At 41.8% G+C, this 24,864-nt stretch overlaps 4 protein-coding genes across 5 annotated transcripts in view; all 4 read right to left on the bottom strand.

The window, feature by feature from the left end:
• The window catches only part of LOC141753821 (uncharacterized), a 443,535-nt gene that overhangs the window by 315,953 nt on the left and 102,718 nt on the right, over positions 1 to 24,864 (bottom strand). The gene's annotated exons all lie outside the window — the stretch shown is intronic.
• Positions 387 to 24,327, bottom strand: LOC141753804 (uncharacterized). Of its 2 annotated transcripts, XM_074612393.1 has the most exons (5): positions 22,454 to 24,327; positions 20,521 to 21,522; positions 3,994 to 4,758; positions 1,554 to 1,621; positions 387 to 1,517 (listed from the first exon to the last, which is right to left on the bottom strand). In XM_074612393.1, exons 1-5 carry the CDS (start codon positions 23,700 to 23,702, stop codon positions 555 to 557), a joined length of 4,047 nt encoding a protein of 1,348 aa, XP_074468494.1. In that variant the 5' UTR covers positions 23,703 to 24,327; the 3' UTR covers positions 387 to 554. The 2 variants fall into 2 exon arrangements, with proteins under 2 accessions (XP_074468494.1, XP_074468493.1); XM_074612392.1 differs by lacking the exons at positions 387 to 1,517; positions 1,554 to 1,621; positions 3,994 to 4,758 and adding an exon at positions 17,472 to 19,223 and having other exon boundaries at positions 22,454 to 24,237.
• On the bottom strand, positions 6,531 to 11,595 carry LOC141753809 (uncharacterized). Its single transcript, XM_074612404.1, has 2 exons — positions 11,458 to 11,595; positions 6,531 to 9,657 (listed from the first exon to the last, which is right to left on the bottom strand). The coding sequence occupies exons 1-2, from the start codon at positions 11,498 to 11,500 to the stop codon at positions 8,162 to 8,164; spliced, it is 1,539 nt and encodes a 512-aa protein (XP_074468505.1). The 5' UTR covers positions 11,501 to 11,595; the 3' UTR covers positions 6,531 to 8,161.
• On the bottom strand, positions 12,954 to 17,078 carry LOC141753817 (uncharacterized). Its single transcript, XM_074612416.1, has 2 exons — positions 16,559 to 17,078; positions 12,954 to 15,526 (listed from the first exon to the last, which is right to left on the bottom strand). Exons 1-2 carry the CDS (start codon positions 16,749 to 16,751, stop codon positions 14,553 to 14,555), a joined length of 1,167 nt encoding a protein of 388 aa, XP_074468517.1. The 5' UTR covers positions 16,752 to 17,078; the 3' UTR covers positions 12,954 to 14,552.

The raw sequence follows: 24,864 nt of genomic DNA, 5'->3' as shown, positions 1-24,864 counted from the left end.
AAAAGCTTCAAAACATTTCTCAACACGAGGTCCAAATAAGTTGTTGTTTGTGGAGCTTTCAACCACAACCTGAGCCGTCCTCAGGGAATCTATTGCTCACATGTCATCAAATGACGTGTTAAAATGTCATTCATGTTGTGGCACACTATGGTGGGATATCTTTTCAAGAAGTAGAGAAAAAAAGAAACATATATGGAATGAATGAAGCAGCTCTTTCACTTCTTGTGTTGCCTTTATTAAGTCCAAGTCAAATAAACAAGTAAACAAAACATAAAATATTCAAATGCTCCGATCAATAGATTTACTTCTTCCCTAAAGCAGCACTTCCTGTTTGCCGTTGTTGTTGAGCCCTGTTGATCGATAGATAATTAATTTTTGCCGTTTAAACGTGACTGAGGTTCTCTGGTCTCCTTCCAGTCATCACTGTGATCAGTCTCAGGACTGAAGAGTCTCCAGTTTCGTCAGTATCAGGTTGTAAATGTTTATATGATTCTGAGTACCTGGCTGGTTCTGGTCTTCCACAGTCCTCTCCATCAGCTTCTGTTTCCATCTGTTCAGTTGAGCTGCTGACTGGAGGCTCTGAATGGTTTCTCTCCTGTATGAGATCTCATGTGTCTTTTCAGATGTCCACTATCAATGAAAGCTTTACCACAAACTGAGCAGCTGAAAGGTTTCTCTCCTGTATGAGACCTCATGTGTCTTTTCAGATGTCCACTATCAATGAAAGCTTTACCACAAACTGAGCAGCTGAAAGGTTTCTCTCCTGTGTGAGTTCTGATGTGTCTCTGTAAATCTCCACTCTGTGTAAAAGATTTAGTACAAACAGAGCAACTGAAAGGTTTCTCTCCTGTATGAGATCTCATGTGTATCTTCAGAGGATCACTTTGCATGAAAGCTTTACCACAAACTGAGCAACTGAAAGGTTTCTCTCTTTTGTGGATTTTCATGTGTTTCTGTAAATTCCACCTCTGTATAAAATATTTCTTACAAACTGAGCAGCTGAAAGGTTTCTCTCCTGTATGAATTCTCATGTGTCTGTTCAGATTCCCCTTTTGGTCAAATCCTTTCCCACACTCAGAGCAGCTAAATGGTTTCTCACCAGCACTACATCTGGAATCACTGACAGGAACTTCATCATTATTCAGAGAGTTTAAACCTGACTGAGGTTCTCTGGTCTCCTTCCAATCATCACCGTCATCAGTCTCAGGTTTAGGAGAGTCTCCAGTCTTATCATCAGTATCTGGTTCTGGATCTCTATCTAGATCTGAGTTCCTGGCTGGTTCTGGTCCTCCACAGTCCTCTCCATCAGCTTCTGTTTCCATCTGTTCAGTTTGTCTTTGATGAAGCTGTGAGGACTGAGGTTCCTCTTCATCATCTTCACTCTTCACATGGACAGGAGTGAATGTGAACCTGATGATATCAGCCTCCTCCAGCCCTTGAAGCTGCTCTCCCTCCTGACTGGTCCAGAGTTCCTCATGTTCCTCTTTAATGTGTGGGGGCTCTGGGTCCTCCTGTTCCTCTTTAATGTGTGGGGGCTCTGGGTCCTCCTGGACCAGACTGGAGCTCCACTCCTGCTGCTCAGGGGGAACCTCTTCTTCAACCACCAACAGCTGCTGGACGTTTGCAGGAAACACTGAAACACATTGAGGAAACCAGGATTTTATGTTAAAGTCAAGCCATATACCATGTTATAGTTGTAGCAGCAGTAGTAGTAGTAGTACAGTGGAAACCGCTTACAGTGATCAACCGCTCATTAGATCAAAAAGCTTGGGGACAGAGTCATTAGATAATTTGCTTATAGTAATCAAGTAGTCCGCTTACAGTGTTCATATTCAGACTATATGCAGACTATTTAGAAAACTCGCTTTCAAACTACATTCTACAGCTGAACCACAATCCTGCTCACTCAGATATATTAACATAATCATGTATTGGGGCGCCCTGGTGGCTCGCCCGGTGGAGCTGGTGTCCTCTGTGCCGGGCTGGGTCCTTGCAAAGGCAACCCGTTTTCTGAATCAGGGCCCTGAACTTTATGTTTCATTACTTTCTGTCATATAGATGCTGAGAGAACAGATCTGAGGGGGAAGAAGAAAGATTCAGTTTGTTTAATGAACCAACCTGCTCTGGTAGAACCAGAGAGAGAACAGAGAGAGAAGAAGTAAAGAGAACCAACCTGCTCTGGTAGAACCAGAGAGAGAACAGAGAGAGAAGAAGAAGTAAAGAGAACCAACCTGCTCTGGTAGAACCAGAGAGAGAACAGAGAGAAGAAGTAAAGAGAACCAACCTGCTCTGGTAGAACCAGAGAGAGAACAGAGAGAGAAGAAGAAGTAAAGAGAACCAACCTGCTCTGTGTAACTGAAGCTGAGGGTGTAAAACAGCGTCCAGTAGTTTCTGTTGTCGCTCGTTCTCCTCTTTTGATCGAGAGAGTTCCTCCTCGTACTCTGCTATCGTTCTTTCAAACAGCCCACATATCTCTTCAGCAGCCGCAGTTAGTCGCTGCTTCACCAACGCTCTCAGCATTTGGACTTTACACATTTTACCACAATGACAGAAACTTGCTCTCCATCAAACTCCGTCAGAAACACAGTTTGCTCTCCATCAAACGGTCACTCTGACTAGCAGCTGTGTTGCTAACCAGCTAGCATGCTAAGCTAACTTCAGTAGCTTTGTAGGCTACCGGGAGATGAGTCAGAGGTCAGACCTTCAGAGCACAAAGTCCATTCAGACAGGTTGATCCAGACACACAGAGGCTCTGATGGATCAGAACAAATAGTGTGAAGTGAGCATCCTTGTTGGAGATGAGTCAGGTCTCCATGAAGAGCGCCGGTTGACGATCCGGACTTTCGTAGTGGTTAACGGCGGTACTGCAGCTTCCGTGTCCGTCACGTGATGCCATTGGGCCCAAACTACTTCCCCCCATAGACTAACATTGGGAAAGAGACGTCTGTAACTCAGCGGATCATTTTTATTTAGGTGAATCAACTTCCCATCGAACACTCTAATAGCCCTTATTTAAAAAATAACGTTTTTAAAGTTGTAAAATGCACTAATAGCTGAATCCAGAGTTATTTCCCATCCTCCCATCCATTTCACAAACTGGTCATACAGGTTCAATTACAAAGAAAAACTGTAAAAGGAACAAGACAAAATAACAGATGCCAGGGGATAAACAGCTTACAAGTACAAAGCCAGGGAAAGTAAACATTTAGATAAATAATTTAAAGGAGGTGCATAAAGTTACCGTCTTAATAGCTTTTTTGTTTTCGGAGGAGAATCAATTTAATGAATTGTTTGGTTTCATGTTCAAATACAAAAAATAAAGGTTTAGATTTACTAAATTTGGATTTATGTATATGAAATTTAGCTAAGAAAATAATCAGATTAATAATATAATGTTCTTTGATTTTACTGTTGGTCGCAGTTTTTATCCAAAAGTCAGAATTTATTGAAAATAAATAGATGTAATCATTTTCAAAATTCAAAACATGTTTTTAATCTAACAAAATATTCTGTTTCAATCCACATTTGATGCAATTTTAGCCTTCTTACCGAACAACTAAAGGGGGTTCTCTCCTGTATGAATTATCATGTGTCTCTTCAGATCTCCACTTTCAATGAAACCTTTATGACACACTAAGCAGCTGAAAGGTTTGTCTCCTGTGTGGAGTCTCATGTGTTTCTGTAAATGTCCACTCTGTGTAAAAGATTTCTTACAAACTGAGCAGCTGAAAGGTTTCTCTCCTGTATGAGATCTCATGTGTCTCTTCAGATCTCCTCTGTCAATGAAACCTTTATCACACACTGAGCAGCTGACAGGTTTCTCTCTGGTATGGACTAACATGTGTTTCCGTAAATGTCCACTCTGTGTAAAAGATTTCTTACAAAGTGAGCAGAAGAAAGGTCTCTCTCTTGTATGAGTTCTCATGTGTTTCTTAAGATCTCCACTTTCACTGAAACCTTTACCACACAATGAGCAGATCGAAGGTTTCTCTCCTGTATGAGTTCTCATGTGTTTCTGTAAATGTCCACTCTGTGTAAAAGATTTCTTACAAACTGAGCAGCTGAAAGGTTTCTCTCCTGTGTGAGTTCTCATGTGGTTTTGTAGACTTCCATTCTGTGTAAAAGATTTCTTACAAACTGGGCAACTACAAGGTTTCTCTCCCGTATGAGTTCTCATGTGTATTTTCACATCTGCCTTGCGTGAAAATCTTTTATCACAAACTGAGCAATTCAAATATGTTTCTCCTGTATGAGAGTTAAATGGTTTCTCACCAGTACTACATCTCAAGTCACTGACAGCAACTTCATCATTTTCCAAACAGTTTAAACCTGACTGAGGTTCTCTGGTCTCCTTCCAGTCATCACTGTTTTCAGTGTCAGGTTCAGAAGAGTCTCCAGGCTTGTCATCAGTATCTGGTTGTAAATGTGAATCTGGATCTGAGTTCCTGGCTGGTTCTGGTCCTCCACAGTCCTCTCCATCAGCTTCTGTTTCCATCTGTTCTGTTTGTCTTTGATGAAACATTGAGGACTCTGGTTCCTCTTCATCATCTTCTTCACTCTTCACAGAGACAGGAGAGAATGGGAACTTGATATCAGCCTCCTCCAGCCCTTGAAGCGGCTCTCCCTCCTGACTGGTCCAGAGTTCCTCCTGTTCCTCTTTAATGTGTGGGGGCTCTGGGTCCTCCTGGTCCAGACTGGAGCTCCACTCCTGCTGCTCAGTAGGAACATCTTCTTGACTCACCAACAGCTGCTGGTCGTCTGCAGGAAAACAGTAAACACACACAAAGACGTTACAGAGAAATGTTGTCGTTCATTCACATCACACCTCAAAACCTCCTTATTGAACTTCTACAGATCGCTGAGCATCAAACAGCTTCACAGTGTTCACTCAGCCGTGTCAGGTCCCTATACAACATCTGTAAGAGATTGCAATATCACAATGCTGTAAATCTGTGTTTAGACTTTTAGTAAAACAGTTGAACAAATAGTAACCTGTACAAAGTTTTTTCTGCCATTATTCCCTCTAGGGATGCACCGATACCAATACCAGGATCGTCTCCAATAATGTGCTCATGTACTCGTAAAACTACTCCGATACAACCTTAAAGCAACGGGGTGTTACCCGACAAGATCAGTGCCTTGCATGTAGAGCGGTATATGAACTTTTTATAGTATATTGATATATTTTCAAATGAGATATAGGATGAGACAATATATTGAATGTGCCACAAAGTCTGTGAGTCTGTGAGTGAGGACATTGGGATTGGGCCAGTACACCCAAATACCCTGTTGTGTTTGTATCAGCCGTGTGGTCGAGCTAGGCGTGCACGCCGCTTTGGCTTACTGAATTGAGATGCCTTTTAAATGGTGTGATACACATGCTTTAATAAATGACTGAAATACTTTCAACCTTGCATACTGAATGTCATGTTAATACCCTTTCGCCTTGTATAAAATGTATAATATACTGACTAAATAATACATGTTATACCATTTACTATTAGTACTGAATGTGATTTTCTTCATTACAAGCTGTCTTTTAATCAAACTTTAAGATATAGGCTAAGTTGTTGCTCTTGTTGAAGACTTACTGGGTTTAACATTATAGACATTACCACTAACCACAAATTCACAGACCTGAATGTTAACCTTTATGAAGTGGTTTATAGATGTCAGTAACCAGAGAGAGAAGAAGTAAAGAGAACCAACCTGCTCTGGTAGAACCAGAGAGAGAACAGAGAGAAGAAGAAGTAAAGAGAACCAACCTGCTCTGTGTATCTGAAGCTGAGGGTGTAAAACAGCGTCCAGTAGTTTCTGTTGTCGCTCGTTCTCCTCTTTTGATCGAGAGAGTTCCTCCTCGTACTCTGCTATCGTTCTTTCAAACAGCCCACATATCTCTTCAGCAGCCGCAGTTAGTCGCTGCTTCACCAACGCTCTCAGCATTTGGACTTTACACATTTTACCACAATGACAGAAACTTGCTCTCCATCAAACTCCGTCAGAAACACAGTTTGCTCTCCATCAAACTCCGTCAGAAACACAGTTTGCTCTCCATCAAACGGTCACTCTGACTAGCAGCTGTGTTGCTAACCAGCTAGCATGCTAAGCTAACTTCAGTAGCTTTGTACCGGGAGATGAGTCAGAGGTCAGACCTTCAGAATAAAAGCTGAAGAGCACAAAGTCCATTCAGACAGGTTGATCCAGACACACAGAGGCTCTGATGGATCAGAACTGTTGGACAACAAAGACACTCTGCTAACAAAACGTTACATGTTGCTGCTGGACGCCATCTTGATCAAATAGTGAAGTTAGCCTCAGTAAATAATACAGCTTCCGGGACACCTTAGTTGCGGAGTTTCAAAATAAAAGTCTAGAAATTGTTACAGAAATTACAGACTTCCTCAGAAAAACACACGCATGGGGATAAATGATTAAAATAGACTTTTTAAAGAAAGACATTCATTGAGCTTGAAGGTTTATTCTTGAACTTGGAAACAAAAGCTTCAAAACATTTTTCAACACAAGGAACAAATTAGTTGTTGTTTCTGAAGCTTTCAACCACAACCTGGGCCGTCCTCAGGGAATTTATTGCTCAGATGTCAACAAATGACATGTTAAAATTTAATTTTTGTTGTGGCACACTATAGTGTGATACCTTTTCAAAGAGTAGAGAAATAAAGAAACATATATGGAATGACTGGAGCAGCTCTATCGGTTCTTGTGTTGCCTTTATTAAGTCCTTTCAGTCCGGGAAACACTTTTTACTCATTCAACCAACTCAGTTTGAAGAAAGACACAAATGTTATTACATTTTCATAGCTGTGAAAAAACAAATATTCAAAAGATGATGGTAGTTTGTTTCCCTTTCCTTTAAGTTTCAAATGGAAGATATACATTTTGGTCTTGGAATCTAATATTTCAACTGTTGCTGCCAAATTGCTGCTCCTGAGTCTTTTATTAGACATTTTATTGTTGTACAAGAGCGTTGCTATCTGTGGAGATCTGTACATAGAGGGCTCCTTGTACCACCACATTTCAATTAACATTCATGAATACTGTATATATTAATGAAACAAGAAAAAGAAACAGTAGGGGAGGATATTCACTTTTCTATGTTCTAAATATGCTCACATCACATTATCATATAAAATCAGATCAATATGTCAAAACATCAACTTATAACCAGATAAACAAACTACAGCAACCAAGTCAAATGTATCACTCAATTATCATGTCCTGTGCAAAAACTAAATAAAAGCAGTGTTATAAACCAAGAAACACTGTAAATGACCCAATTTAAAGTTGTTTAGGAGATTCCGCCGTGATGCTCAGACCTCGTCTCTGTAATTGTCTCAATCCAAAAGTTAAAATTCATTGAAAAAAGATGGATGTAATCATTTTCAAAATGCACAACATGTTTTTATCTAACAAAATATTCTGTTTCAATCCATATTTGTCGCCATTTAGCCTTCAAAAACAACATTTACACTGCAGTCAAAAACTGTTTGCTCTCCCACTTGTCAAACACAAAGGGAGGCTGCACCTGTATTAACAGACATTCAAAGTGTCATTCATCAATAGATGCTTCAAATATTTAAACAAAAAAAAATACATTCAGTACAGCTCCTTCCCGTTTACAGAGCCAGGGCTGTATGAACACTAGACCTTTTCTAAGTGCACAAACCGAACGGACAGCAGACTGTGAGAAAATTCGCTGAATTTGACAAAAAGTGTCTTGGATTAGAATAACAGCCTTCACCTTTAAATAGGCTTATGTCTTATTATCATTAGAAATATAAAATTAAAATGACTGGAGATAATAGATTAGGCTATGACGGAATTTATACGACACTAACAAGAAAGTCTAACGCAACCACTGGTGGGTGATCCAGGCACTCAGAGAGGTACGTGGCAGACCGGAAACACATAGTGAGAGAGAGAGCTCTCTTCTGACAAGAGGCCAGAGGAAAGTCAGTGGACATTACACAAACACTGCAACTGATTTTTTTCACCCGTGTGGACTGGCATGTGGTGTCATACTAGCTATTCTGGAAATTGTTTTTACCACAAACTTTGCAACTAAATGGTTCTTCCCCTGTGACGTGGCATGTGGTATGTCAGATTTATGTTTTGTACAAAACCTTTACCACAAACAGAACAACTAAAGGGGGTGCTCTCCTGTATGAGTTATCATGTGTACCTTCAGATCTGTGTTGCGTGGAAATCTTTTATCACACACTGAGCAGCTGAAAGGTTTCTCTCCTGTATGAGTTCTCATGTGTCTCTTCAGATCTCCACTTAAAATGAATCTTTTACCACACACTGAGCAACTGAAAGGTTTCTCTCCTGTATGAGTTCTCATGTGTCTCTTCAGATCTCCACTTTCATTGAAACCTTTATCACACACTGAGCAGCTGAAAGGTTTCTCTCCTGTGTGGATCCTCATGTGTTTCTGTAAATGTCCACTCTGTGTAAAAGATTTCTTACAAACTGAGCAGCTGAAAGGCTTCTCTCCTGTATGAGATCTCATGTGTCTCTTAAGAACTCCACTTTCAATGAAACCTTTATCACACACTGAGCAGCTGAAAGGTTTCTCTCCGGTATGGACTAACTTGTGTTTCTGTAAATTTCCACTCTGTGTAAAAGATTTCTTACAAACTGAGCAGCTGAAAGGTTTCTCGCCTGTATGAGATCTCATGTGTTTCTTAAGAACTCCACTGTCAATGAAACCTTTACCACACACTGGGCAGCTGAAAGGTTTCTCTCCTGTATGACTTCTCACATGTTTCTGTAAATTTCCACTCTGCGTAAAAGATTTCTTACAAACTGAGCAGCTGAAAGGTTTCTCTCCTGTATGAGATCTCATGTGTCTCTTAAGAACTCCACTTTCAGTGAAACATTTACCACACACTGAGCAGATGAAAGGTTTCTCTCCTGTATGACTTCTCATGTGTATTTTCACATCTGCCTTGCGCAAAAATCTTTTATCACAAAATGAGCAACTGAAAGGTTTTTCTCCTGTATGAGCTCTCATGCGTTTCTTAGGAGCTCCACATTCAATGAAATCTTTCCCACACAATGAGCAGCTGTAAGGCTTTTCGCCTGTGTGAGATTGTATGTTTCTATTCAGATGTCCACACTCAGAGCAGCTAAGTAGTTTCTCACCAGTACTACATCTCAAATCACTGACAGCAACTTCAGCATTTTTCAAAGACTTTAAACCTGACTGAGGTTCTCTGGTCTCCTTCCAGTCATCACTGTTTTCAGTGTCAGGTTCAGAAGAGTCTCCAGTCTTGTCATTTGTATCTGGTCGTAAATGTGCATCTGGATATGAGTTCCTGGCTGGTTCTGGTCCTCCATAGTCCTCTCCATCAGCTTCTGTTTCCATCTGTTCAGTTTGACTTTGATGAAGCTGTGAGGACTGAGGTTCGTCTTCATCATCATCATCATCTTCACTCTTCACAGAGACAAGAGTGATTGGGAACTTGATATCAGCCTCCTCCAGCCCTTGAAGCTGCTCTCCCTCCTGACTGGTCCAGAGTTCCTCCTGTTCCTCTTTAATGTGTGGGGGCTCTGGGTCCTCCTGGACCAGACTGGAGCTCCACTCCTGCTGCTCAGGGAGAACCTCTTCTTTAACCACCAACAGCTGCTGGTCGTCTGCAGGAAAACAGTAAACACACACAGAGACGTTACAGAGAAATGTTGTCATTCATTCACATCACACCTCAAAAACTCCTGATTGAACTTCTACAGATCACTGAGCATCAAACAGCTTCACAGCGTTCACTCAGCCGTGTCAGGTCTCTATACAACATCTGTAAGAGATTGCAATATCACAATGCTGTGAATCTGTGTTTAGACTTTTAGTAAAACAGTTGAACAAATAGTAACCTGTACAAAGTTTTTTCTGCCATTATTCCCTCTAGGGATGCACCGATACCAATACCAGTATCGGGTCCAATACTGTGCTCATGTACTCATAAAACTACTCCGATACAACCATACAGCAACGTGGTGTTACCCGACAAGATTGGTGTCGTGCATTTATGTCGGTATATGAACTTTTTAAGGTATATCGATATATATTCAAATGAGCTATAGGATGAGACAATACCGTTTATATCAATATAAATTTGATGTTGCGTTACATATCCGGTTGATTCTGTAAAACCGTGCCAGTGCATCTCCCTTCTCTCACACTTTCCGCACAACTGCACCAAAGGTCTGCGCACAAACCCAGCACCCGGCTGCTCTGTTTGGCTGGACCGCAGCAAAGCTGATTCAATTCAATTTATTTTTATATAGCGTCAAATCATAACAGAAGTTATCTCTGATCCACTTCCTAAATATTTACGAAGACTTGTAACTGTGTTTCCACCCAGGACAACGACATAATTAAATATGCAGATGACACAACCATCCTCTGCCTCTTCAATGGTGGGGCGAGTCATCATATAGGGAACTGGTGAACAAAATCACTGTCTACGGAGCGGAAAACAACCTTGTTCTTAAAGGGATAGTTTGGGTGTTTTGAGATGGGGTTGTATGAAGTACTTAGCCATAGCAGGTTTATTACCTACATTAGACGGCGGTCAGCAGCACGCCCCCAGTTAGTAGAAACAGACAGGAGTACCAGTATGGGAGCAAGGAAATGTACTGCTGTGGACGGGGGCAGCAGCAAAAAGGATTTTTAGCCACCTAAAAACAAAGGCTCAATATCCAGTTATGTGTACGCTATATTTTGAATATTTTCACTCATTTATCTTGCCGTCAGATACCCGTTTCAGACGGGGAACTGAACTGAAAGTGAAACTTATCTATAATGTTTTTGTCAACGGTGTCTGGTGGCTTTGAAGAGAGCATAGATAAGTTTCACTTCCAGTTCAGTTCCCCGTCTGAAAGTGCTGTCTGACGGCAAGATAAATCAATGAAAATATTGCACATACAGTGTACACTTAAACCTGAACATTTTGAGTATAGGCCCGAATTTTTTTAAAATATAAGCCAATGTGAAGTTCACAATATGTGTGAATGTGAGATGTTAGGGTTAGGGGGTCAGCGCTGAGTGACACAAGTTACAGCCAAAGAAATCACAAATCATAATTAATCTTGAAAGTAAACAACACTTTTTCAATTGATTAAGACACATTTGCATGTAAATCACTCTGCTGGTCCATCATCTGTTGAGTATTAAACATCTGCATGGTGTATGAGTATTGTAATAAATAAATATGTAAATAAGTAAAATAGATGTACTACTGTATGACACTTTATTTTAATAAATAATTATGAGAGGGGTGCCAATTGTTTCCCCCTTGAGCACCTGCACCCACAAATGTCTGAGCAGGTCACTTCATACTTTTACTTGAGTAACATTTGCAATGCTCTTTCTGACGTCACCTCTTTCTGACGTCACCTCTTTCGATTGAACAGAGAGAAGAAGTAAAGAGAACCAACCTGCTCTGTGTTTCTGTTGTCGCTCCTCCTCGTTCTCGCACATTTTACCACAATGACAGAAACTTGCTCTCCATCAAACTCCGTCAGAAACACAGTTTGCTCTCCATCAAACGGTCACTCTGACTAGCAGCTGTGTTGCTAACCAGCTAGCATGCTAAGCAAACTTCAGTAGCTTTGTAGGCTACCGGGAGATGAGTCAGAGGTCAGACCTTCAGAATAAAAGCTGAGGAGCACAAAGTCCATTCAGACAGGTTGATCCAGACACACAGAGGCTCTGATGGATCAGAACTGTTGGACAACAAAGAGACTCTGCTAACAAAACGTTACGTGTTGCTGCTGGACGCCATCTTGATCAAATAGTGTGACGTTAGCCTCAGTAAAGAATACAGCTTCCGGGGCACCTTCAAAATAAAAGTCTAGAAATTGTTACAGAAATTACTCAGAGAAACACACCCAAATGATTAAAATACACTATTTAAAGAGCTTTAAAACATTTCTCAACACAAGGAACAAATAAGTTGTTGTTTCTTGAAACTGGGCCGTCCTCAGGGAATCTATTGCTCAGATGTCATTAAATGACATAACTTGATGTTGTGGGACACTATGGTGTGATATCTTTTCCAGGAGTAAAGAAAAAAATATGTAATGAATGAAGCAGCTCTTTCGGTTCTTGTGTTGCCTTTATTAAGTTCTTTCAGTTACACACGCAGGAAGATGAATGATTAAAATACACTAAATGAAGAGCTGCTCTCCCTCCTGACTGATCCAGAGATCCTCCTGTTCCTCTTCAATGTGTGGGGGCTCTGGGTCCTCCTCGTCTACTCCTGCTGCAGTTGATCTGTCTTTTCTTGTTCTTTCGTTAACATATTCTAATTTGATGTTTTCTTTATTTTCTTAGCTGTGTTTTCAGTTAGCTAGTTTAATAGTTAGTCCCACAATTTTGTGGTCTCACAACAGTAAAGCATTACACCAGAGGTCTGTTGACAAGGGACATACCTGAAATGCCAAAAGAGAGGTGATGTAGGGTAGGACTGAAATGCTAGGAGAAGAAAATGAAATACGAGTCATATCTTTTCCATCACCATGGGGGAACGTGAGATTGCTGGTTAACAGGATGGACGAGCTAGCAGCCCTGGCGAGGAGTCAGAGTATCGTGAGACATGGCTACACAAGGACATCCCAGACTCCAACATGTCTGTAGACCGCTTTCAGATGGTGCGGGAGAACAGGAATTGCAGGGAGACTGGAAAAGAAGGGAGGAAGATGAGGGACTTGCTATTCTCATCAGTGATGTTGATAGGTTTTCAATGTACTGAGTCTCAGGGACCCGCAGGTGGCCATTTGAGAGGATCCTTAATAAAGATGTTCCGATACGAGTAAGCAGAGGAGAAAAGATGGGTCTTGAGGCGATTACTATCTTTGTTGTATTGGCCTAGCTCAAGATAAACCCTTTGTAAAAACACGAACATACATACATACAGAGAATGAATGCAATAGAACTCTCTTTTATTATTCAGTTAGTCAGTTATCTTTACACTCTCCGCTAGCACCGCACTGTTGTCGTTTGCTATCGTTAGTGTCGTCACGATACTGGAACTTCTAACTTCGATACCCTGAAAAAATATTCAAAACCATTTTCGATACCACAGGGAAAGAATGGACACAGCATTGAATGCATAACATTTTTATCAAAAGACAAATATGACATAACAACATTTACTTTCTTGGCTAGCAGCAGAGAACAGCACAATGACTGTAGTCAACGTGAACAGTAATTAAATCGTTTTATTCTTGTACATAACATCATCTTTCATGAGCTAACACCATTGTGCTGTCCTCTCCTGGTAAACAACGTCTCCACCTAGTGTTGAGTTTGAGTTTTGACCCTGTGAGGTTGCTGTAGTTGGTCAGTGTGGAGTGTTGATGCAGAAGAGTAGCAGATCAAACTAGCAATATTAGATCATTTCCATAGAGCGTAGGAAATGTATTCCTGTATGAATGAGCACACATGGTTTTATGTTAAGCATGATAAGTAAAATGGATAGTTTGGTAAGATAATATTATCACGAACGGACTACGTGCTAGTTATTTGCCACATGGTTGTAGCAGCTATGCCAGCTATGTTAAGAGTTATTTCAGCATTATGCTGCCAAACTAAACACAAAACAACGTTCAGGGAGGGTGGAAGAACCATAACAAAACCCGCAAATTATTATATTCAACTGGAGCAGAGACGAGTGACAACAAGGAGGCACCATGAGTGAGTCAAAGAGAGGAGGCAGAGCTATGCTGTAGCGATGTCCGCGTATCAACTCGCCGTTGGAGAGAAGAGAGAGCAGAAAGCACAGCAGGTACTGTACCCGAGTGTCAATACAGCAGAAAATGAGTATTAATTGATGAATTTTTCTAGGTTAATAAATGATGGTATCGGGTCGGTGCATAGACTGATGTACTCGCCAATACCCGATCCCGAATTCTGGGCAGTATCGGACGCATTTCCAATACTGGTATAGGTATCGGAACAACTCTAGTCCCCAAGGAAATTTGTGTTTTTTGACAAATTGTGCCGTTAAACTTCTTTTTAACTCAGTAACTTCCCCTTCTAGTCTCTCACACATTTTACCAAATCTGAATATCAATATATTTTTTAAGAATAACATTATCTATATTCAAATCAACATTTATATGCTTATTCTCTGTCTTTCTTAGAGGATTTTTTACTTTCACTCATTGAGACTATGAACAAAACGGGATCTCATCTTACGCGAGAGATATGCGCAGACTAGTGGTGCACGGATCGGCTCGGACGTCATCCGAAACTCTGTGTAAGCATAAATCCTCTACCTGCCACCCACCCAAATGAATTATTCTCTCCAATTTAGAGACGCGCACCAGCATGGACATTAAAATGATTATAATGTTTATTATTCTAAATACAGCGTTCACTTAAACTGATTTAGATATTTTTAGGTGGGCCTTTCTTTTAGGTAGCGTAATTCCGCTTTGGTCTTATGTGTTCTGGGTACAAATAAAGCTGGATCAATGTTTTGATTCTGAAAACAAAGCTAAACAACATGTTAAGACATTAACTTGGATCAGTCGATGAATATTATATTATTAGAATTCGTTTTAGCTTTAAGCCAAGTGACTCTTTGGTCACAGACGCTGCAGCTTTCCTCTCCTGTTTGAGTTTCAATGTGTCCCTTCAGATTTCCACTTTCACTGAAAGCTTTACCACAAGCTGAGCAGCTGAATCTGCTCTCTTCTGTATGAGTTCTCATGTGTGTCTGTAAATTTCCACTATGCGCAAAGGATCTCTCACAAACTGAGCAGCTGAAAGGTTTTTCTCCTGTATGAGTTCTCATGTGTACCTTCAGATTTCCTCTTTCAACAAAAGCTTTGCCACACACTGAGCAGTTGAATAGTTTCTCTCCTGTGTGGATTCTTATGTGTTTCTGTAAATTTCCACAACGTGAAAAAGATTTGTTACAAAAGGAGCAGCTGAAAGATTTCTCTTCTGTATGAAAAGTCTTGATGCCAGATGTTTTCCTACTCTTAGAGCGGTTAAATGGTTTCTCATCAGTACTCCCTCTCAAATCACTGAGAGGGACGTCATCATTTTTCAAATAGTTTAAACCTGACTGAGGTTCTCTGGTCTCCTTCCAGTCATGACTGTCATCAGTCTCCGTTTCAGAACAGTCTCCAGTCTTGTCATCAGTATCTGGTTGTAAATGTGTATCTGGATCTGAGTTCCTGGCTGGTTCTGGTCCTCCACAGTCCTCTCCATCAGCTTCTGTTTCCATCTGTTCAGTTTGTCTTTCATGAAGCTGTGAGGACTGAGGTTCCTCTTCTTCACTCTTCACAGAGACAGAAGTGAATGGGAACTTGATATCAGCCTCCTCCAGCCATTGAAGCTGCTCTCCCTCCTGTCTGGTCCATAGTACCTCATGTTCCTCTTTAATGTGTGGGGGCTCTGGGTCCTCCTGGACCAGCCTGGAGCTCCACTCCTGCTGCTCAGGGGGAACCTCTTCTTGACTCACCAACAGCTGCTGGACGTCTGCAGGAAACTCTGAAACACAGATTGAGGAAAACCAGGAGTTTATGTTAAAGTCAAATTTGAAATGGTGATACTAGATTCATCAGTAGTAGTACTGTATATGCAGACTGTGCACAGCCTGAGCCTGTGTTCATTAATTATCGTTAACCAGACTTACATTTACTTAATGGATGATAAATTGGTGGAATCTGACTGCGCATTAGGCTGTAATCAAAACTACATTTACTAGGTAGTGTGAAGACTGTGCCCTTTTTATTAACAGAAGTAAGAATAAGGAGCTGGTTATTGTGAGTCCCTGCAATGCATTGTTTTATTATTTTCATTATTTCCCTTCATATAGGACCGTCAGTACAAACAGAGAGAGAAGAAGAATAAGTAAAGAGAACCAACCTGCTCTGGTAGAACCAGAGAGAACAGAGAGAGAAGAATAAGTAAAGAGAAGGCGTGAAAAGATTCCATTAGATAAATATATAATAAATAAAAATAGATAATAGTTATAGGGTCAGATCATTTTCTAGTGATATATAGTTATTTTTTCCCATTCATTTCAGGGACTTTATATAGAGTTTCATTATAGTAGCACATGAAGGGTGGGGTCTATAAACATTTTGCCTTATGAATAAAGAATTTGGCTACACCAAATATAATACTATTATGATCAGTGGTAAACAAAGCTGTGGATTTACTATTGAACTGTTTCCAGAACTGCGTATGGGAGCTGTGATCAGCGTGATATTAGTACTTTTACTTAAGTAAAGGATGTGGATACTTCCTCCAGCAGTTTAAAGTGATAATAAAACAATGAAAGAGAACCAACCTGCTCTGGTAGAACCAGAGAGAGAACAGAGAGAAGAAGAAGTAAAGAGAACCAACCTGCTCTGGTAGAACCAGAGAGAGAACAGAGAAGAAGAAGAAGTAAAGAGAACCAACCTGCTCTGGTAGAACCAGAGAGAGAACAGAGAAGAAGAAGAAGTAAAGAGAACCAACCTGTTCTGGTAGAACCAGAGAGAGAACAGAGAAGAAGAAGAAGTAAAGAGAACCAACCTGCTCTGTGTAACTGAAGCTGAGGGTTGAAAACAGCGTCCAGTAGTTTCTGTTGTCGCTCGTTCTCCTCTTTTGATCGAGAGAGTTCCTCCTCGTACTCTGCTATCGTTCTTTCAAACAGCCCACATATCTCTTCAGCAGCCGCAGTTAGTCGCTGCTTCACCAACGCTCTCAGCATTTGGACTTTACACATTTTACCACAATGACAGAAACTTGCTCTCCATCAAACTCCGTCAGAAACACAGTTTGCTCTCCATCAAACGGTCACTCTGACTAGCAGCTGTGTTGCTAACCAGCTAGCATGCTAAGCTAACTTCAGTAGCTTTGTAGGCTACCGGGAGATGAGTCAGAGGTCAGACCTTCAGAATAAAAGCTGAAGAGCACAAAGTCCATTCAGACAGGTTGATCCAGACACACAGAGGCTCTGATGGATCAGAACTGTTGGACAACAAAGAGACTCTGCTAACAAAACGTTACATGTTGCTGCTGGACGCCATCTTGATCAAGTAGTGTGAAGTTAGCCTCAGTAAAGAATACAGCTTCCGGGTCAGATTAGTTGCGGAGCTTCAAAATAAAAGTTGTTACAGAAATTAAAAGTTTACTCAAAAAATTACAAGCAGGAAGATAAATGTTTAAAACAACCCTTTGAAAGATATGACAGCTTGAAGATTAATTATTGAACTTGGAAACAAAAGCTTCTAAACATTTATCAACACAAGGTGAAAATTAATTGTTGCTTCTGAAGCTTTCAACCACAACCTGGGCCGTCCTCAGGGAATCTAGTGCTCAGATGTCATTAAATGATGTGTTAAAATCTAATTTGTGTTGTGGCACACTTTGGCATGATATTTTTACAAGGACTAGAGAAAAAAAGGAAACATATATGGAATGAATGAAGCAGCTCTTTCACTTCTTGTGTTGCCTTTATTAAGTCTATCAGTTTAGGAAACACTCGCTGCTTTTCACTTATTTAACCAACTCAGTTTGAAGAAAGACAAATATGTTATTACATTTTTAGAGCTGTAAGAAAATAACGAACAAAATTCAAATGATGGTAGTTTGTTTTCCTTTCCTTTAAGTTTCAAACAGAAGATATAAGTTTGGGTCTGGGAGTGTAAATCTAATATTGTTGCTGCCAAATTGGTTTGTCTGAAGGACCCTAAAAGAAAATCATATACCTTCATAACAAATATCAGACCAGAAGTGTCCCTCCTTCATTTTCAAGTTTAATCTGAGCCAACTGCATGGATGAAACTATTAATAACCAGCAAAACACTTTACATACAGCCTGTGAGAAGTCTAAAACTGAGAACATGCCCATCTCTAAATGCTGTTTGCTCAAACAGAAGAAGAATGACTTCTTATTGACAATCTCATTCTTGTGTTTTTTGAGTATTTAAACCTGACAGATGTCCACTGCTCTCTTTCCAAAAAGCAATGTTGTCATTGTCATCAGTCTCAGGTTCAGAACAGTCTTCAGTCTTGTCATCAGTATCTAGTTGTAAATGTGTATCTAGATCTGAGTTCCTGGCTCGTTCTGGTCCTCCACAGTCCTCTCCATCAGCTTCTGTTTCCATCTGTTGAATTGAGCTGCTGACTGGAGGTTCTGCCTCTCTGTTCTCCTCAGTTTGAGTTTGATGAAGCTGTGAAGACTGACGACCAACACATTTATGTGTTTTGACCTGTCGATGACTAGCAAATCTTTTGTTACAAACACTGCAACTGAATCGTTTCTCTCCTGTGTGGATGCGCATGTGTGTCTGTAGATTTCCTCTCTTTGTAAAATATTTCTTACACACTGAGCAGCAGAAAGGTTTCTCTCCTGTGTGGATTCTTGTGTGTTCCTGTAAAGTTCCTCTATGCGTAAACGACTTCTTACAAACTGAGCAGCTGAAAGGTTTTTCTCCTGTGTGGATTTTCATGTGTTTCTGTAAATCTCCACGCTGTCTAAAAGATTTCTTGCAAAGTGAGCAGCTGAAAGGTTTTTCTCCTGTATGGATTCTCATGTGTATCTGTAAATTTTCTCTCTTCGTAAAAGATTTCTTACAAACTGAGCAGCTGAACGGTTTCTCTCCTGTGTGAGTTCTCATGTGTTTCTGTAAATCTTCACGCAGTCTAAAAGGTTTCTTACAAACTGAGCAGCTGAAAGGTTTCTCTCCTGTATGGGATGTTATGTGTCTCTTCAGATTACAACTGTGGCCAAATCTTTTCCCACACTCAGAGCAACTAAAGGGTTTCTCAACAGTACTACATGGTCTGGTCTCCTTCCAGTCATCACTGTATTCAGTCTCAGGTTTAGAAGAGTCTCCAGTCTTGTCATCAGTATCTGGCTGTAAATGGCTATTGGAGTTCCTGGCTGGTTCTGGTCCTCCACAGTCCTCTCCATCAGCTTCTGTTTCCATCTGTTCAGTTTGTCTTTTTTGAAGCTGTGAGGACTGAGGTTTCTCTTCATCATCTTCACTCTTCACATGGACAGGAGTGAAAGTGAACTTGGTGATATCAGCCTCCTCCAGCCCTTGAAGCTGCTCTCCCTCCTGACTGGTCCAGAGTTCCTCCGGTTCCTCTTTAATGTGTGGGGGCTCTGGGTCCTCCTGGTCCAGACTGGAGCTCCACTCCTTCTGCTTAGGGGGAACCTCTTGTTTAACCACCAACATCTGCTGGACATCTGCAGGAAAACAGTAAACACACACAGAGACATTACAGAATTTTTTTTGTGAAAGAGTTGAACATACAGTTTTTTCTGCAAATGTTCCTTCTTACGCTCCCTGTGCACAGTGACCAAACAGCCTGACAGACAGACACAAACGGTAAAGATAAAATGCGCCAGCATTAATGAGGTCATCAGTAGTCGCATGTCAAAACAACCAGACGGTTGGAGCTGGTGATTTGAACCAAACAGCCCTCAGAGCAGATCTACATGACAAGTTATTTGACATCACCTTCACAGGAGAACGAGCCCCCCTGCTTCCAAACAACCATCGTCCTTTTAACTAAAGAATCGGCAGCATCCGGCCTGAATGACTTTGGCCCTGTGGCACTACCTGCATGCAACGCACTAATCTTGCCGGTAATCGGTTAATAATCGGTAAATGAGGGTCGGCTATCAGGTTTTTAAAAAATTCAAAATTAGCATCCCTAGATCCCAGCTATTTCTCATGACACCACACAGCTCTCAGATTGGACACAACTTTCATCCAACCGGAGATTCTACTAAGCCCGGAGCACGTCAGACTCACTATCCCACCAGTGAAGTGGAGCAGGCGGCGGAGGGAGAGAAAACAGAAGCGGTGTGAGTGAGCTGGGCTACATGCTAGGCTGAAGGCTAACCCGTACAGACCAGCGCTTCAGAGTCTGTTCCTCGCCAACTCCAGGTCTCTCACCAACAAGATGGATGAGATCCGAGAGAGAACTATGCCTCACTGTGTGACAATCATCACAGAGACCTGGCTGAAACACAACGACCCAGACGCTGCTATCGAACTAACCAGCTGCTCTGTTTACAGAGCGGACCAAACAAGGGACTACAGGAAGAGCAGAGGAGGAGGATTGTGTGTGTGTATATATAAACAACATTTGGTGCACAGCCACGGACATGGTGGATAAACATTGCTGCCTGGATTTGCAGCTCCTAATGGTAACATGCAGACCGTTCTTTCCACCAATGGAATTCACATCAATAACAATCATGGCAGTATACATTCCCCCACAAGCTAAGGCTAAGTTAGCATTAGAAAGGTTTTGACCTGTAGAAGCCGGGCAAATCTTCTGTTACAAACTGTACAACTGAATCGTTTCTCTCCTGTATGGATGCGAATGTGTCTATACATTTTCACACTGAGCAAAGATTTCGTACAAACTGAGCAGCTGAAAGGTTTCTCTCCTGTGTGGGATCTTATGTGTCTTCAGATTAACACTGTGGCCAAATCTTTTCCCACAGTCAGAGCAGCTAAAGGATTTCTCACCAGTACTACATGGTCTGCTCCCCTTCAGATCATCACTGTCATCAGTCTCAGAATAGTCTCCAGTCTTGTCATCAGTATCTGGTTGTAAATGTGTATCTGGATCTGAGTTCCTGGATGGTTCTGGTCCTCCATAGTCCTCTCCATCAGCTTCTGTTTCCATCTGTTCAACTGAGCTGCTGACTGGAGTGTCTGCCTCTCTGTGCTCCTCAGTTTGAGTTTGACGAAGCTGTGAAGACCGACGACCAACACATCTATGTGTTTTGACCTGTCGAAGCCTAGCAAATCTTTTGTTACAAACACTGCAACTGAATCGTTTCTCTCCTGTGTGGATGCGCATGTGTGTCTGTAAAGTTCCTCTCTGTGTAAAAGATTTCTTACAAAATGAGCAGCTGAAAGGTTTTTCTCCTGTGTGGATTCTCATGTGTGTCTGTAAAGTGTCACTCTGTGTAAAAGATTTCGTACAAACTGAGCAGCTGAAAGGTTTCTCTCCTGTGTGGGATCTTATGTGTCTCTTCAGATTACCACTGTGGCCAAATATTTTCCCACAGTCAGAGCAGCTAAAGGGTTTCTCACCAGTACTACATGGTCTGCTCCCCATCCCATAATCATTGTCATCAGTCTCAGGTTCAGAAGAGTCTCCAGTCTTGTCATCAGTATCTGGTTGAAAATGTGTATCTGGATCTGAGTTCCTGACTGGTTCTGATCCTTCATAGTCTTCTCCATAAGCTTCTGTTTCCGTGTGTTCAGTTTGTATTTCATGAAGCTGTGAGAACTGAGGTTCCTCTTCATTATCTTCTTCACTCTTCACAGGGATAGGAGAGAATGGGAACTTGATATCAGCCTCCTCCAGCCCTTGAAGCTGCTCTCCCTCCTGACTGGTCCAGAGTTCCTCCTGTTCCTCTTTAATGTGTGGGGGCTCTGGGTCCTCCTGGACCAGACTGGAGCGCCACTCCGGCTGCTCAGGGGGAACCTCTTCTTTAACCACCAACAGCTGCTGGATGTCTGCAGGAAAAACAGTAAACACACACAGATACGTTACAGAATTGTTTTGTGTGAATGAGGTTCGGCTACCGGTTAAAAAAAGAAAAATCTAAATTAGCATCCCTAGATCCCAGCTATTTTTCATGACACCACACAGCTCTTAGATTGGACACAACTTTCATCCCCCCGGAGATTCTACTAAGCCCGGAGCACGTCAGACTCGCTATCCCACCAGTGATGCGACGCAGACGGCGGAGGGAGAGAAAACAGAAGTGGTGTGAGTGAGCTGGGCTACATGCTAGGCTGAAGGCTAACCCGTACAGACCAGCGCTTCAGAGTCTGTTCCTCGCCAACTCCAGGTCTCTCACCAACAAGATGGATGAGATCCGAGAGAGAACTATGCCTCACTGTGTGACAATCATCACAGAGACCTGGCCGAAACACAACGTCCCGGTTAGTTGCTATCGAACTAACCAGCTGCTCTGTTTACAGAGCGGACCGAACAAGGGACTCCTGGAAGAGCAGAGGAGGAGGACTGTGTGTGTGTATATATAAACCAAAGTTGGTGCACAGCTGCGGACATGGTGGATAAACATTGCTGCCTGGATTTGGAGCTCCTAATGGTAACATGCAGACCGTTCTTTCTACCAAGGGAATTCACATCAATAACAATCATGGCAGTATACATTCCCCCACAAGCTAAGGCTAAGTTAGCATTACAAAAGTTTTGACCTGTAGAAGCCGGGCAAATCTTCTGTTACAAACACTACAACTGAATCGTTTCTCTCCTGTATGGATGGGCATGTGTCTGTAAATTTTCACACTGTGCAAAAGATTTCGTACAAACTGAGCAGCTGAAAGGTTTCTGTCCTGTGTGGCATCTTATGTCTCTTCAGATTACCACTGTGGCAAAATCTTTTCCCACAGTCAGAGCAGCTAAAGGATTTCTCACCAGTACTACATGGTCTGCTCCCCTTCAGATCATCACTGTCATCAGTCTCAGGTTCAGAAGAATCTCCAGTCTTGTCATCAGTATCTGGTTGAAAATGTGTATCTGGATCTGAGTTCCTGGCTGGTTCTGGTCCTCCATAGTCCTCTCCATCAGCTTCTGTTTCCATCTGTTCAATTGAGCTGCTGGCTGGAGGCTCTGCCTCTCTGTTCTCCTCAGTTTGAGTTTGATGAAGCTGTGAAGACCGACGACCAACACATTTATGTGTTTTAACCTGTCGATGACTAGCATATCTTTTGTTGCAAACACTGCAACTGAATCGTTTCTCTCCTGTGTGGATGCGCATGTGTGTCTGTAGATTTCCACTCTTTGAAAAACATTTCTTACAAACTGAGCAGCTGAAAGGTTTCTCTCCTGTGTGGATTCTCATGTGTTCCTGTAAAGATCCTCCATGCGTAAAAGATTTCGTACAAACTGAGCAGCTGAAAGGTTTCTCTCCTGTATGGATTCTCATGTGTTTCTGTAAATTTCCACGCTGTCTAAAACATTTCTCGCAAACTGAGCAGCTGAAAGGTCTTTCTCCTGTATGGATTCTCATGTGTTTCTGAAAATTTTCTCTCTTCGTAAAAGATTTCTTACAAACTGAGCAGCGGAAAAGTTTCTCTCCTGTGTGAGTTCTCATGTGTATCTGTAAATCTCCACGCAGTCTATAAGATTTCGTACAAACTGAGCAGCTGAAAGGTTTCTCTCCTGTATGGGAGCTTATGTGTCTCTTCAGATTACCACTGTGGCCAAATCTTTTCCCACACTCAGAGCAGCTAAAGGGTTTCTCAACAGTACTACATGGTCTGATCTCCTTCCAGTCATCACTGTTTTCAGTCTCAGGTTCAGAAGAGTCTCCGGTCCTGTCATCAGTATCTGGTTGTAAATGTGCATGTGAATCTGAGTTCCTGGCTGGTTCTGGTCCTCCAGAGTCCTCTCCATCAGCTTCTGTTTCCATCTCTTCAGTTTGTCTTTGATGTAGATGTGAGGACTGAGGTTTCTCTTCAGCATCTTCTTCACTCTTCACAGAGACAGGAGAGAATGGGAACTTGATATCAGCCTCCTTCAGCCCTTGAAGCTGCTCTCCCTCCTGACTGGTCCAGAGTTCCTCCTGTTCTTCTTTAATGTGTGGGGGCTCTGGGTCCTCCTGGTCCAGACTGGAGCTCCACTCCTGCTGCTCAGGGGGAACCTTTTCTTTAACCACCAACATCTGCTGGAAAACAGTAAACACACACAGAGACGTTACAGAGAAATGTTCATTCACATCATCACAGCTCAAAAACTCCTTATTGAACTTCTAGAGATCACCGAACATCAAACAGCTTCACAGTGTTCACTCAGCAACATCACAATAATGTAGTCCTGCTTTTTAACTTTTGGTAAAACAGTTGAACAAATAGTCGCCAGTACATTTTTTTTTTGTTGCCATTATTCCGTCTTACACTCCCTTTGCACAGTTACCAAACAGATTGACAGTCCGACACAAACTGTAAAGATACAATGCGCCGGCATTAATGAGGTCATCAGTAGTCATATGACAAAACAACTGGACGGTTGGAGCTGGTGATTTGAACCAAACAGCCCTCAGAACAGATTTACACGCCACATGTTATTTGACATCACCTTCACAGGAGAACGATCCCACCTGCTTACAAAAAAACGTCGTCCCTGTAGCTAAAGAGTCTGCAGCGTCCTGCCTGAATGACTCCGGCCCTGTGGCACTACCCACCATTATTATGAAGTATTCAGAGAAATACAAACACACTTACAATGTGACAGTGCAACAATAAACAGGAGAAGACTAGGGATGTTCATAATTAACTGTTTAACCGTTAACCGACATTGAGCATTTTAACCGATTAACGCTATCGGTTAAAACGGTGAAAAGAAATATTTGTAATTTATTAAAAAGCTGAGCGGCTCGTCACTTTAAGGAGAAAAGCTGGTCCGCCTTAACAGCCCGTCTTAAGAGGCGGAGCCGGATTTGCAAGATACAGGAATTCGGCTCAGGTCTCTCTGGCTCGCTTGAGCGGAGCGGAGGAGTAATAGTTTCGTAGCATATATTCAGCGACAAGTAAACTGTACACACACTGCTACACCTACGTTCACAGCTATAACGCCACCAACAACCTCACACTCACAGCGAACACACACACAGACACTCGTTAAAGTTGTGCTGAAAGACTATATGTGTGTGGCAGCGGCGGTGAGCAAGAAGCTGCTAACGTAGCACAAATACACACACTGTTTATCGGACACTCGCTATCGTTAATCCGGGCAGACAGAGTGTCGTTACGCCGGGCAGACACACAGCGGACAACCTGCTAAACTAAACTAAATGTGCGGTTGAGACTTTTACGGGGAAAGTGGCT

This window comes from Sebastes fasciatus, chromosome 17 (genome assembly GCF_043250625.1).
Source record: "Sebastes fasciatus isolate fSebFas1 chromosome 17, fSebFas1.pri, whole genome shotgun sequence".
NCBI classification, from domain to species: domain Eukaryota; kingdom Metazoa; phylum Chordata; class Actinopteri; order Perciformes; family Sebastidae; genus Sebastes; species Sebastes fasciatus.
This window is presented reverse-complemented; position numbering and strand designations above follow the sequence as displayed.

Excerpts from the sequence above, each read along its gene's own strand:
- LOC141753809 (XM_074612404.1), bottom strand. The coding sequence starts at position 11,500 with ATGTGCGAGAACGAGGAGGAGCGACAACAGAAACACAGAGCAG. Across the intron at positions 9,658-11,457 it reads ACAACAGAAACACAGAGCAG|ACGACCAGCAGCTGTTGGTG; the intron begins GTTGGTTCTCTT and ends GTTTTCCTGCAG.
- LOC141753817 (XM_074612416.1), bottom strand. The coding sequence starts at position 16,751 with ATGTGTAAAGTCCAAATGCTGAGAGCGTTGGTGAAGCAGCGACTAACT. Across the intron at positions 15,527-16,558 it reads GCTTCAGTTACACAGAGCAG|AGTTTCCTGCAGACGTCCAG; the intron begins GTTGGTTCTCTT and ends TCTGTGTTTCAG.
- LOC141753804 (XM_074612393.1), bottom strand. The coding sequence starts at position 23,702 with ATGTTGGTGGTTAAAGAAAAGGTTCCCCCTGAGCAGCAGGAGTGGAGC. Across the intron at positions 1,622-3,993 it reads ACACATGAGAACTCATACAG|ACGTCCAGCAGCTGTTGGTG; the intron begins GAGAGAAACCTT and ends TGTTTCCTGCAA. Across the intron at positions 1,518-1,553 it reads AGGAGTGGAGCTCCAGTCTG|GAACAGGAGGACCCAGAGCC; the intron begins GTCCAGGAGGAC and ends CACATTAAAGAG.